General features: G+C 33.7%; 1 protein-coding gene across 1 annotated transcript; it reads right to left on the bottom strand.

Moving 5' to 3' along the window:
• Positions 1-2,025: 2,025 nt before the first annotated feature.
• Positions 2,026-8,721, bottom strand: LOC103993431 (ankyrin repeat domain-containing protein 2A). The gene is made up of 8 exons (XM_009413500.3): positions 8,585-8,721; positions 7,711-7,862; positions 5,112-5,321; positions 4,879-5,027; positions 4,647-4,809; positions 3,449-3,541; positions 2,505-2,644; positions 2,026-2,431 (listed from the first exon to the last, which is right to left on the bottom strand). Exons 1-8 carry the CDS (start codon positions 8,601-8,603, stop codon positions 2,332-2,334), a joined length of 1,026 nt encoding a protein of 341 aa, XP_009411775.2. The 5' UTR covers positions 8,604-8,721; the 3' UTR covers positions 2,026-2,331.
• Between the last annotated feature and the right edge of the window lie 6,213 nt (positions 8,722-14,934).

Genomic DNA, 14,934 nt, shown 5'->3' with positions numbered 1-14,934 from the left:
TGCTACCATATATATTTAAATTAGTTTCTCAAACCCATTAAAGTGACATAATTTACATGAGAGAGCGTAACGACGGTGAACGCGTCTAAGGAGATAAAAATACAGTGACAAAATTCAGGTGTGGAAACAAAGATAAAAGGATAGAAATATATATATATATATATATATATATATATATATATATATATATATATATATATGTAAGATTAATACTGTATGAAAAATTTGGAGTCGATATAATACAAGAGTGCTTCATCAAGAAATAAAATAGATAGACAAATACTAATAAGTTATGATATATAGCGGAATTAAATACTAGCATGCCATGATAACTTTTATATATGAACAAATACTAAGATGATATGCAACGGAATTAAATAAAATCATAATCAAATATAATATCAAAATATACGTGAAAAATCCCTCCAATGTGAAAGGTAAAAACTATTGGGCAAACTAGAGATAATATACTATGAGAATAATGAATATACAGATCTCAATCTCTTGCCCTAAACCCTAGCAATAATCACAAAAGAACAACTGGAATACAAGGATCACGTCACTGTCCACAATATCTAAAACCTCTCAAAGTAATCACAGTAAGAATCTACTAGATCTACCCTGAGATGAGAACGTTGCTAGATGATTGAGAACAGTCTCTCTACGTTGTCCTTATTCTTTTCCCTTTCTTTCTTTTATTTTTCTGCCTTTTTCTTCTCCTCTTTCAAAGATCTCTTTGTTGCTGCTCTCGTTAATGTTCTTTTATAGCCTTTTTCTGTCTTAAAATGTAGTCACCCATACCCTCTTAATATTAATTAGGGTTAGATTAAGAGGGGGTGAGATGTGGGCTGATAAAATCCACATTGGGTTGATTATGGGCTGTCAACCCAATACTCGAAGGAATAAATAATAAAAACAATCTTACTGTTATACCATAATAATGAAAAATATGGTATAATCCCAAAGAAACAACCAAAAGCAATAAGAAGCTTACTCTAGTCAATCATGTAAAGGTTAATATATATCAGGTCAGATATCTGTGCATACTCAGGTCAATAAGAAGCTTACTCTAGTCAGTTTTGTCTTAGACAATATATATATATATATATATATATATATATATATATATATATATATATATAATATACACTAATCGTGGACTCAAAAAGTCCTGATCCTTTATCTGTGCATACAATATGCTAAAGACAACATATTTGATTGACATTGTGTTTATCAACAAGTAAATTTTGATGATTTTATTTATTTATTTTTATTTTGTTAGGATCTAACAGATGAATGCTTCAACATTATGGCACATCTCGTCAGGCATGGCGTACATATTTGATGGAACGTCATATCAATATCGACTCGAAGCCACGTCGAACACCCAATCATCTCGACGCACCCTCCGCTTATTTACACGAACCCTACATCTATCGTAAAGCTTGAGGTTCAGTAAATCTCTTCGTGATTAAATAATGATCGATAATTTGACGTGATCTTCTCCACAGGTTGACACTCCCATGGGCTTCCTATAGAAAAAGTCTCCGATGCATTTCTATTACTGTGGAATAATTAGGATACACAACTCCATTCTCTTCCCCATTCCTTGACACCTTTAAAATGAGATATCTATGCCCGATTTTTCTTTGATCGTTGCAGAATTTGCTAAGCGGGTTGGAACCGAGCTTTCGTGATTGAGATCGATCCTTTGGTTTCTTGATCCTTGATACAAAGATCTTTGTTGTGATCAGATCACAACCTTGAAGTTAGACAACACCCAGCTGGAATCATTCAGGTACCTCACGTGAGTGAGCATCCTATACGAATTTCTTAATTCTTTTCAACACAAATAAAATATTTCCTAATATTTTTCTACATGTTATATTTTTTACATACCATATATTATATTTTTATAAGATTTTATTAAGCTTATAATTTTTACAAAGTATGCTGAAACATTTAAGCATATGCAAATCTCTAAATTTCTGCTGTGTTAACATAAAATTATAAACACGTCACAAATATAGCAACATAACGAGTTCATGTAAACAATATTCACCATTCACATTTTTCCTAATGAATGCAATATGATATCCGAATGGTAGAACACTAAAGTCAACTGAGTGATTCAACAACGCATGATCCATCCTAGGTTCATAATTTTGTGCGCAGGGACGATGCCACGTAAATCCAGTGAAGATCCTGGAACTAGGAACCAAGAAAGAAACACGATAAACTGGAAACAGCCAAATTTACCAAGACAAGCACACCTGCCTACTACAGCAACTTTCACTCTCTCGTGCAGAACCCAAAGAAGCAATCATATGTCTAAAGAAAGACATCCTTTTCAAGCAACTTCAGAACTTCATGTTGATCGTTCAACTTGGCGACATCAATCGGCGTCTTCTTGTCCAAATTCTGCAGAGTGCTGCACCCAGGAAGCATAGGGGTGAAACAAAAATGATCGTGAAAGGAGTCGAGCTTTTAATTGCTAGACTTACACAGCTGCACCATGCTCCAAAAGAAGTCCCACGCACTCCTTGCGCCCATAACCAGCAGCATAGTGAAGTGGAGTGTTCTTATTCTTGTCCAGTGCATCAACTGCAGCTCCTGCTTCAAGAAGGATCTGAGCACATTTCACCTGAGAAACAATAAACAAACACACAAGATAACTTGGATCTGATGTAAATTGGCTGGATAACAGCCAAGATTAGAAGGACCAGTCATTAATTGATTAAGATCAGTGACATCAATCTGAACCGGTGGTTCGATTAGTAATCCATTAACGTTGGCCACAAGTTAATCATGATAAACAGCATCAATGGAATCAGTCCAAGATTGACCTGTTTCGCACATATTATGATTTCACAAGTATCTTGACAATCCTACAGAAAATCCAGGTTGCAACAGCAGTGAATCACGATATTGGTAGAAGCTGGTCAAATTGCTAAGATCCAGTAGACCATGTTCACTCTACTAAACCTGATTTACTGCTTATGCTATTGTTCCAGCATATAGAAGAGAAAAATTAGATTAGGTCTCTTTAAAAGCCTATCCCATCGCCCCAACTTTCATAAGAAGTGGTAGCTAATTAATATGTTATGCCAAGGTTATATGTTTAACAGGGTTGTTTGTCATGCTCATCCGAGCAACTTGACTTTTTGTGGATATCACAAACTTCAAATGTGAAAAAGTCGAGGAGCTCAACATGATGGCATTGTTTTAAGCGCTCCAAACATTATCCTGCTCTTTGAAACAACAATTCAACTTTAAAGGTTATGAATAGCATCAATGATCCACTCTGGTTTAAACAAAATCAAAGTACAAAACCCTGAACAGCAGGACGCTTTGCAAGACGAGAATATTAAACATTTAGAGTAGGAACAATTGAACGACAGGATAATTAGTTTTCTAAATAATAAATCAACAAATATGTCAATCATACCTCACCATAGCCACATGCAAAATGCAAAGGTCTTCTTCCTTCAGAGTCCTCTTCATCCTTATCTGCCCCAGAATCTAAAGCCTTCTTCAAACCCTACATGGTTAGCAGAATTAAATATTTAAATTCACAAAAATGATAGAAACAATATAAGTACATCATACGTTCAAAATTGAATATAAAAAACGCCAAAAATAAATCAATCGGAATTTGCTTTAGATTTAAGCAAAAACAAGATAGCTATCCTATTCAATCCCCCAACTCCTGTAATGAAAGTCTTCAAAAAGCTGCAACAATAATTACAATAAGGACTATATGCCTAATACGAATAAATTCAGAGAACTTAGTGCACACTGCAATAATGACACAAGCAAAAGTAACGTGTATTTCCATCTATACCACACGTGTGAAAAAATACAATAAACATAAACAATGTATATAAGTACATATGCATAAACAATTATGCAGAGAGAGATGAACTACAATCATTTTAGGAGTACCAGAAATCCTGAAACAGATCTTTTCTCATTTCATATCATGACTGTTATACACCATCCTGATCACACATCATGTGCAGTGTACCTAAAATCCAGAATCAGAATCATTTACATATGATCAAACCTAGGCCTAGGCTTATCAACTCAAAGTCGGAAAAGGTAACCAAAATTCTAATCACAATTCTGAAACATTAAAACATTATGTAATAGTAGAACAACCTTAGCATGTGCTATTAATAGGATATCCTACATGTTTCTCACAGCACTAACCTACACAATATACATCCTCACAACCAAGACAGTTTAGGCCAAAGCTTAATCAATTTCAAATCTTCATACAACAATTAATTCAGTTGAGGTCCTCTTTGTAACAAGTTCTTCATTGACATCCATTCGGTATAAACTTGTGCATGTTGGTTATTTTTACAATCATAACGAAGTACCATTTATATGTATTGCTACATTATGATCCATTCTCCAACCAATCATTACTCAGTGCTGGCAGATCTCATTAATAGCAAAGAGTGAAGAACTAAGGTTGGAACTAATACACTTTAGATCCAAAACAATTCTTCTTTGATAGCTCATTCTTAACTTATGAGTCTTGTAGGTTTTTTGTTTCTCAGAGTCTTAATCAAAACCAGTGAAAGGCAAACAACAAAAACCACAAGAATATGTTCTTCAAAAGAAATATCATATCGCACCTCAACATCACCAATACTAGCTGTATGATGAACAACAGATTCTTCCTCATCATCCTCTGTTTCTTCAGGTCCGAACTGCTCGGTAGAGGTAGCACCATCACCTGAAGGTGCAATTCCCATAGCCGAACCAATCTTTTGTAGAACTTCGGGATCATTCCAGTACCTAAAAAAAAGGAATTAATAAAAGAAACATGGAAATAAAAATCTTTTGTAGTATTTTAACATCCAATACTTCATCATCGTAGATGGACCTCCGCTTTCTATCTCTTCAAGAATTGCCTTCAGAGATGGATCTTCCTTCATGTGAGCCATTCGTTCCTCCATTTGCTCTTTTTGAGCAGGATTTGACAAATTCTCAAGCACTGAAGACATAACAGGATCCTGCCAATAAATACAAATGACCTTAATCACTCAAAACAATTTCAATGTTTTCACATAAAGAACTTCTACTAAAAGTCGCACCACCTGCATGATTGCATTTCCAAGGTGTTCAGCCATTTTTGTGAATTGAGGATTTTGCATGACTTGCTGAATGGTTGACATATACTGCTGAGGATCCAACGAAGGTACATCTTCTTGCCCTGCACTATGGACACTCTTTTGAAGCTGTTCAGCGATTTGGCTGAACACAGGGTCCTGCGCAATCTGCTCAGCCATTTCTTTTATAGTAGGGTCCTGCATTTATAATTAAATTATAGAGATACAACCCAAAAAATGACCATATTATGCTTCTAAAAGATCATCCAAACATAGACAACAAATTGACAGGCACTGAAATATAACCAATTTTCTTATAATGACATTAGTCAAATAATTATATTCCTCCACAAGTCCACATAATGTCAGAGAATGCATATTGTCTTTAGAAACTGGTCCAATCAATCATCATTCACAAACAACCAAGAACTTTCTAATCTAATACCTTGCCAAAACTACATCATGACAGACGTTAGTCACAAACCCTACAGGCTATGTGAACTCAAAATCTTTCACACGCTTGTGTTTGCAATTTTAAATCTTAATAGTGCTACGAAATATGCCAAGGCTAACAGGGAATACCCAACAAACCAACAATATAACACTTTTCCTCTTATCAGGTCAGGCAGATCCTCATGTATTTGGTAACAAATAAGAATAAAATGAAAGAAAACATAAGCAGTGGATTTCCCGCCATTAAGCAAAAAAAATGAAAAGTCAACAATGCACTCATGCATAACAACCGTCTTATAGTATTTTCCTTTTAAGATAAGAGGTGTCCGGGTGATCACACAAAACTCATGACTCCGCACTCCACCATAACCGCCTAATTTTTACTCTATGAATAATATCTTCTTTAAATCCCTCCATTCTATGGAATAATCGATATAAAATATTTAAAACTTCTGATTGAAATTTCTTATTTATTCAACTTAACTATGTCCTTCATTTGACTCTTAATTATAGTAAAAATAATATCTAGCATATTCAATCTTAGTCATACTTAGTTGAAAACTTTTAGGTTTCAATATTTATCTCAATAACTTAAGTGTATAAATAATATGATTTGAACTCTCATCAATTAAGATAATATCTTCAGCAAATAAATACATCATAAGTAAATTTGTCCATCGCTAATGCAAAAGGTTAAGATCTAAAATTATTTTTTATGTAATTATTTAATAATAGGAAACTCATTAGACACACTTTCTATAATTCTGATATTATCTTGCATATCTTTCTAAAACATCAAAATAATTAGTTAAAACATCTTATTTTTCTGAGACTACCATAGTAAATCTTTAGACTTTATCATATGCTTTCTCCTTTCTTCTTTTCTCTATATTTCTTATGTTAGTTGTCTTAACAAATAAATTAACTTCTTTGTTGGTCTTCCGGTCACGAAATCAAATTGAATTTTTGAAATATTTATTTCACATCCTATTGTTTCTTCAAACACTCTTTCCCGAAGTTTCGTCGTGTGACTCTCATAGTTCCTCTATAACTAGAACAAATTTGGTCATCTTCCCTATTCTTACAAAATTGGTACTAAAGAGATCTTCCTCTATTCAAAAAAATAAATGAATAAATGCTTCTCAAGTAACACACACATGGTAACAAGCCCCACAAAATCAATTTCTGAAAAACAAACGTACAAATCCATGTCTACCCGAATTTCGTAATAATGTAGATGGTACTTAATTAATAGTCTACTTTACAATTTCATATAGTGGTCCTGTAAAAGATTAAAATGAATGGTTAAAAAAGAGCTTTGTAATTATTACAAAATGATGCTGGCTACACGATGTGTTTCTAGACCAAACAGATCTTTTGCATCCCACCTCTCAGAAACAAAGATAAAAATTATTTTTTATTAATCTTCTATTACATGCAATGGATTAAAGCAAAATAGTACAACAGTAACAACAAAACCGTAAGTCTCATCTATTTGAGGTCAACCTACATGGATTTTTTGTCGTCATTGAGATATATAAAAAGTCATATGTTTTGTTAAGCTTAAAATATTTAAATCTTTGTTTATAATTTTTATTAAAATCTTTTTAGTTCTTCTTTTGTCTCTCCTTTTACTACTATTATTAATTATTTCACTTCTTTTAACTATCGTATATATAGATCTCCTAAGCACATATCCATACCATCTTAAATTATTCTCACGTCATTTTAACCAACTTAACTATATTCTTTTGTTTATTCCCAGTAATAATTTATTTCTCATATGGTGTAATCACTTTAAAGTAAAATAGTTTGCAACACAAATAAAAGTGACACATAACAGAGAGAAAAAATCAAAAGCATACTGTAATGTGTGCCTTATTTTACTGGTCCATCATGATGTTTCCAAGCACTATGATATAGCATAAGAACAGTTATTATATGTCAGGCAACTAATGATGCAACCAGAATCAGTGTAACCTTCTTCATTTGTGGGAACAATAAAATTACAAATTGTACCTAAATTAACAAAAACAACAAGCTCCAAGTGACCTTTCAGTAGCTGCTACTTGATGTATGGGTGTAATTTAAGTTTTGAGATCTCATTGCAACAACGATAAAAGAAGATAATTACATTCAGCAGGTTCTGCATAGAAGAAAAATCAAAAGGATTTGTCGGAAACCCAGTTGCTGGAGTTGAAGTCGTCCTACGGCGTCCTGCTTGCTGTTGGGTAGACGATGCTTCAGCTGCGGAAGTCTTGTTCTCATCTGAACCAGTCTTGCCCTCTGAAAGCAAGGCATTTTTCACACATTTACAATCAAACATGTAAAGTTTAAATTACAAATATGTGTGATGATGGGGCATATGTAGTTGAGTCCACCAGGAAACTGGTTTGCATGACGAAAATTTCTAAATGGGGAATATTATCCTGTGACTTGCATGATAATCTTCTAACAACCTGTGTACAAGCCACCGACAGCACCAAGATGGAACAAGACTGAAGCAATTAGTAGTGCTACTTAGGGAGCCAACAAAAGAGGACGCACTAGTTGTAGTGTCCAATGGTGGCATACCAAAGGAAGATTTTGGCATTGAGTCGCCTCTCATGCACATTTAATTAAAATTATAATGTTGGTCCGTCCCCGAATGTCAAACAAACCTCTCAATAATCTACTTCGCGTCCTACTAGAAACTGTGCTCCACAAAAGTTGAACGAAGCATGCCGATTCAACAAAAGAATCAGTTTCAACATGTAACTTGGATCTGCACAGCGAAATTTTCAAGAGAATCAAACACCTCGAGCACGTATTCCAGCCCAAACTCCTTTTCCTAGAGCGTAGATTACCAAAATTGCATCGAGGGTCCCTTCCCACTACACACACGTGTCGACAAATCCGAATTCCCCCACGGTCCAACCAAATATAGCCAAGCGAAAATCCAGAACTCCCCAACACAGAGCAAGAATCGACGAGATATAATTCAAGAAAGAGAAAGCGAGGGTTGAAACCTTGGTTTCCAGAAGCCATGACGAGCGGAACAGGCCCTGGAGGGGGAATTGGGATGCGAATCGTCGATGAGGGACTCGCCTTCGCCTTCTGCCCTGGCCGGTGGGAGGGTTAACAAGAAAGGAAACCCTCGGCTAGGGGTCGAATACATTCCCAGGGCTGGGTTGGAAGCTAAGACGGTGAGGTTTTCCTGTCTTGTCAGATCAGGGAACACGGTTCTCTACCAACCGAAGTAAAGAAGCAGGCTCAATCGCCAGCTTCCAAATGGGCCGCGCGTGTTGCGTGAGGGAACTCAGTGTTCCCTGACCCATCACAGACAGACGGATGTCCCGTGCCGCTAACTGACAGCCACGGGAGACGGTTTTCGCATTTCCTTTTCTTTAATTAATAATAATAATAATATTATTATTATTATTATTATTGTTTGGATGACGGATAAGATATGGTAAGGAATTGCTGGACGAGGATGGCCGTCGATTTTACCAGCGATGCTATCATGATCTAAATTTCATGTTCTTTTATTTTTTTCTATTTGTATATAACTTAAATATAAATATTCCTTTGCACATCTATAATAATTTCAATAAAAATATGCCTCACAAAGTAACATCGTCTTGTATCCTAGAAATCAATATGTATAATAATTAAATATTCATTTAATTATAAGTGCTTTAATCAACGAATTCCAGCCTGTAAAGGATAATAATACAGAGAAATATAGTTATATGGTCGTATTTTCTATAGTTTCTTTACGGCATCTTCACAAGTATATGACTCGACTCAATCACCCGCTGATTTGTTGAACGTGGACTTTAAGATTGTCATGGTGCAGTGTCATCTTGATCATCATGTCCTCGAGTTCTTTCCCCGTGGCATTAAATATGAACAGCATTTATATCATTTTTGCTAATTTTATGATGTTAATTTTTAAGATGACTCATGCTATAGTTGCACTCTTTGTTGTTTGTGGGAATAATATTTCATAGAATTATGATATTTTTTTACTCATAAGAGTGAAAAAAGATGTATAATGATAAGGAATTGATCTAAATACGTTATCTTTGCTTGATCGATACAAAGTAATATCTTTAATATTTAAATATTAATTTATAATCCACTGAGGTATATCTAGTTCTATTATCTAAATTAGTGGATATGGATGATACAACATGGCAAGCTTACTTAGCAAAGAGAGAGCAAAAGATCATTAGGAAAAAAATATTTTCACATGTATCTGATATGAATATAATAATATAAGAAAAATGGATGATATCTTATCGTCACATAATTGATACCTCATCGTTATGTGACTAATACATGTGATTGTCATGACATCATCCATTGAATGTTATGATCATACTCATGATTTCTCTTCAGATTCAATATTAAATGATGATAAGTAATTCTTTAGAACAGTAAAGACATTGAATATAATGGTTCTAAACTTAATATTCATAACGTAGAGTGAGAGTCTCGTAATATATTTTCCTATCACAAAGTCAGCATATAGTCGAATCTATCGAATCAAAGGTTAATTCAAAAATCAAAGGGACTTCGTTGGGAATGCTTCCAATATAGTTTCGTAAAGTTCAACACAGTTCGACAAGGTTCAATTTCAAATCTCTTCGTCATATGCCACCTCGTTTAGAGATAGATGCAAAATAGGACCTCGATTAATTTTGAATTAGCATTCAAATTAAGCAATCAAAATCTACTTTTAATACTCCCAAATAGGTAATAAACAACAAATCTCATCGATTCCAAGCAAATGTACGTACCATTGTGAAAAATAATGGTTGCAATTTTATACAAGAATTGTTCATTTTTCGTGAGTAGCTGAGCTAAGAAGGAAAAATCAAACAGATAAAAGTCTTTCTTTTCTTTATAGAATTACTAAGTTAAGCTTTCGAACGACAAATTTGTTTGGGTCATTTCAATCTATTCGTATAAGAATGAACTTAGACTTTCGTACAACAAAATTATTCGGATTAATTCAATGACCATTTCTCATATTATGTAGGATGATATATGAGAGGTTTCGAGAAAACCTACAAATACCATAAACGCTGAAAGGAGCCATAGTAGAAATCTTCTCATCATCTAATCTATCAATGGATTAACTTCATGATTTTCATTTAATAAGTTTTAAGTTATTTATTGTTTCGTTAAACAATGATGTGATCTTAGTCTTATGACTATACTTATATGTTTAATGGATATTACCTAAAAAAAATTAGACCTATCATATTTTATTTTGGTCTCTACCTAAAAAATAATTCTTTTAGAGGATGATTGTGCAAAATTAGGCCTTTTATTTATAAGAATATTTGGTCTTATTATATGGCTTTTATAACGATGAGACAAAGGAAAAGATGAATGCTGTTCCCAATATCCACTATAAACTTTCAATTTCTTCTCATTCAAATTGTCTTATAAAGTAAAATTATTATTTGTCAAAAATAAATATCAATCTCACCACATATATCAATTCAATTTTAAAATTTTAGATTATGAGTTAAATCTATTATACGTAATCCGATTATCTTATTTTTAACAATACGAGACTTCATTCAATTCATCATTCAATACACGTAAGAATTTTCTACATCTTTTTCAATTTATATTTAAGTTCATTATTTTACTGATAGAAAATAAATCATCAGTCAATCATCATTCGACACCTAATTGCTATGTAGATGACACATAATTCTCACGTCGAAAATGACGTGAAAGGGAAAGGCCATGTCGCCGGTCGCATACCTACCTCAATGAACATCAATCCAAAGGAGATTATTCGGGTTTGTCTTTTTCCTATCGTCCATGTGGACAAAACGTCAAAGGAGGATGTTGGGGCAGTTACAAGCTATCCTCTCGGTAGATCAGGTATAAAAGTCAACTTCTTACGCTATATCGAGGGGCTTTCTTCTTGAAAAAATCTCGTACCTACTTCAAAACCACTTCAGAATCATTTTGGAGCCATCTCGAATATTTCTGTACCTTCATGTTCGAACCACGTCGGATAGACTCGTACATTGATGACAAAATAACTTAATACTTTTCATCCTAAGAGTTGTAATGGAATCTATCTTCGTTGGGTTGGGTTGGGTTGATGCCTGAGTAAGTATCAAAAGCTAAGATAATAAAGCTATATATATATACACAAGAAGAAAAAGGATAGATGAGAGATGAGAGAGAGAAGCGGACAAGGAGATACAAACTCACTTGTTCGGGTGGAAGAATGGGAGCAGGTAGAAGGCACAGGTCAAAAGTAACACACCATGCGTGGTTATATTTCCAAGCACTTTGGTCGCCGCTAATGCTACTTACTATTGTCGCATGCACAAGCAAGTTTGTTCTTAGTACATCATAACATAGAATCACATGCCACCATATGCATATGCATGTGGATTTAGTTTATACCATAGTGGTGAAAAGCATCGAGTTCACCGAGTAACAAATAGGATGTGCCAAAGTCAAAAAGTCTCTCTATTTTTTTGGCATACTTGCCTTCAATCTATATTATTTTTGGGGCATCGATGCAATGCAATGGTGTTGAAAATGATAGTGAGATGATAAACAACAATAGTAATGCACATTAATGATAATATTATTGACAATGGTAATGGTGGTGGTGATGTCAATAGGCTTCACTAAGTGCCCAAAAAAAAATTGACCATTTGGTTCTATAGTTTTCTAAAATATATATTTTTAAAAAGTATATTTGATAAATATATTTTCTAAAATATATTTTAAAAAATATATTTTTAAAATTGCCTAAGGTTTCAGTTTCAAATTTGATAAGATAAGAATCATCGATTGTTGAACTATTAATAGTATGTCTCTATAATAATAGAATCGAATCGTTTAGATGTTGCGAGTATTTTCTTTAGACTCAACATCCAAACATGAGTCTTCGATAAGTGTGATTTATAATGTGTCAACATATAACCTAATTTAGAGTAGATCCAATGAGAGAATCTAAGAAAATATTAGATTCCCAATAGGTCCTCCTTCGATATTTAAATTACAAAATAGTCGGAGTAAGAAAAAAGAGATCCAAAAAATTAAGTGCAAAGTTGTGGAAACAGATCTCTTTAACTATGAAGGAGACTCTTATACGATGTTAGGCCAATGAATTGATGGGTAGATGAAATCCTTGGTATCCCAATTATTAGAGAGAATATTCTCTATCTGATATGATCTTTTCGTTTTGGCATAGTGGGTGACGTGATGAATGAATTGACCGAGCTGCGGTAGATTTTACTATGCGTGACTTGAGAATGAAGGTTGATTTATTTTCCATATTAATAGTTGGGTTTGCATTCTAAGTGTTTTTAATATTGAATCGACCCATAAGTCACTCTAACATTTTATCATAGTTTATCTTATTGATCCATATTGATATATCAATCAATTATTAATACGGTATATACAAAATCATACTGAATTATATCAAATATATTAACACATAATATACTAGGGTATATCGATGTACCACTCATATCAATTCTCTATTGAATCAATACATACCATTCATACTAAATGATATTATGAATCTTACGTTCTATTTTACTTTAAAAAAAATATTTAATTTTAAGCTTTATTCCATGCACTAATCTTTTTCTTATCATAAAGAAAAATAAGGTTTCATGTAGTTTATTTTTCTTCATTATAGATAGACACGGAGGTGGCGACCATCTTCCAATGATTGTAATTTTTTAAATTCTTATTATCTTTTCTATACAAATAATTGACACACGAATGACTCGTACTTATTCTACGCGATATTAGTCTTCGTTGGTTCAATATTCCCCATAGCGATAACTATCGTCATTGCTTATGAATAACCCCAAAGCTAATAAGTATAACCTTATAGTGCGAAGATGACCTTCTCATCTTTATTAACTAGTCATTTTTATTATAATTAGTAAATATTTTATTTTTAGACGAAGGGTTGACCTTCTCATCTTGATATTTTGGTTTGTTTTGACGCAAACGATTATATGCGCTTTCATTTTACTCAAACGATTAAAAAAAATTCTTATCAATGTAGAATAGAGAAATATATCGTGAAAGAGATTGATTTCATCCGGTAACTTAATGTATATTTATATTCTCAATCTTATATTTAAATTATGTAATCAAATCAATCATTGATTGATCCTCAAATTATAGATTAATTAAAAATATAAAAAAATATATGGATGTTTATTCTATGTTTACCTCTACGATAATCTTCTATCAATCAAAACCCCGGGCGGGCTGATTCAGTGCTAAATGGCATCAAGAAATCGATCGACTACATCGTATTATTTTGTTTGATTGGGTAACGATTCATAGAATCAACCGAAAGAAACACAGTTCTTATCATGTCACGTTGGATGGGCTAAAAGACAATGGACTTTTTGCTTCATCATCTCATGCCAGCTGAAAGGCTGCTCCTCCCTGCAGTGGTTTCCTCAGCCGCCCCCACGTTGGCCGCTGATGCCGGCGATGCAGTAGGAGCCAAAAAGACCCGCGATTTGAGAAAGCCACCAAACCCAAAAGGAGCGTTGGGAGCAATCAACATTCCATTCTCAACTCAATTCCTTCCATCAAAATAAAGAAACACTATGTATCTGTGTGTGTGAGAGATGAATGCTTCTCAGAACATGACTTAGACACAGAATCCTTAGCGGATTCTCAACTAAAATCTTATATTAAACTATCAAAATTTTTATCAACCAATTAATATTCGAATGAGTCATCTATCGATACATCTCACTAACAACATAAAACCTTAAAAAGAATATGTTGGAGAGAGAAAAATAGATGAAGTTTTATTTAAAAAATAATTATATCAGACTACTCGATCGGATCAAAAAATTAAGATCCAAATTTTATTAGATTAAATATTTAATCTAATAAAAAAAGGTTTTATCCGAAGTTATCGATGATTTTTCGAGCGAGGCTTAGTAACATGAAATGACAAGTATCTTTCAGGCCAAATATTGTGGTGGAGGAATACATCACCGAGCCATCTCTTTGTTGACGAATGGGTCGTATATGCTGTACGTACTGCAGGTTGAGTTGACTTGACACGATCAACTATTCCACAGTGGTAGACATGTCGTTATCGAACATAAAAAGATGGGTTTACAACATCCACCGGACACATCATCGTTCAATCATTGCAAGTGTCTTTGTTAACTCTGTACCCCCCAAAACAAATTGAGCATATGGCACGCACCGATCCAATTTGGTTTGGCTTCTCGGTCAATAAGTGTCTGAATCCGTCAACTTCGTCCATTTTCTACTAAACCATAGAAATATAATATATTTCAAATTATTATTTTTCTCTCGCTCTCCCCCC

The sequence above is a fragment of the Musa acuminata genome, chromosome BXJ2-8, assembly GCF_036884655.1.
Source record: "Musa acuminata AAA Group cultivar baxijiao chromosome BXJ2-8, Cavendish_Baxijiao_AAA, whole genome shotgun sequence".
Lineage (NCBI taxonomy): Eukaryota > Viridiplantae > Streptophyta > Magnoliopsida > Zingiberales > Musaceae > Musa > Musa acuminata.
Note: the sequence above shows the minus strand (reverse complement) of the source record. Positions and strands in the feature narration are given on the sequence as shown.

Excerpts from the sequence above, each read along its gene's own strand:
- LOC103993431 (XM_009413500.3), bottom strand. Across the intron at positions 2,645-3,448 it reads TTGCATGTGGCTATGGTGAG|GTGAAATGTGCTCAGATCCT; the intron begins GTATGATTGACA and ends ATTGTTTCTCAG. Across the intron at positions 2,432-2,504 it reads TTGGAGCATGGTGCAGCTGT|CACTCTGCAGAATTTGGACA; the intron begins GTAAGTCTAGCA and ends TCCTGGGTGCAG.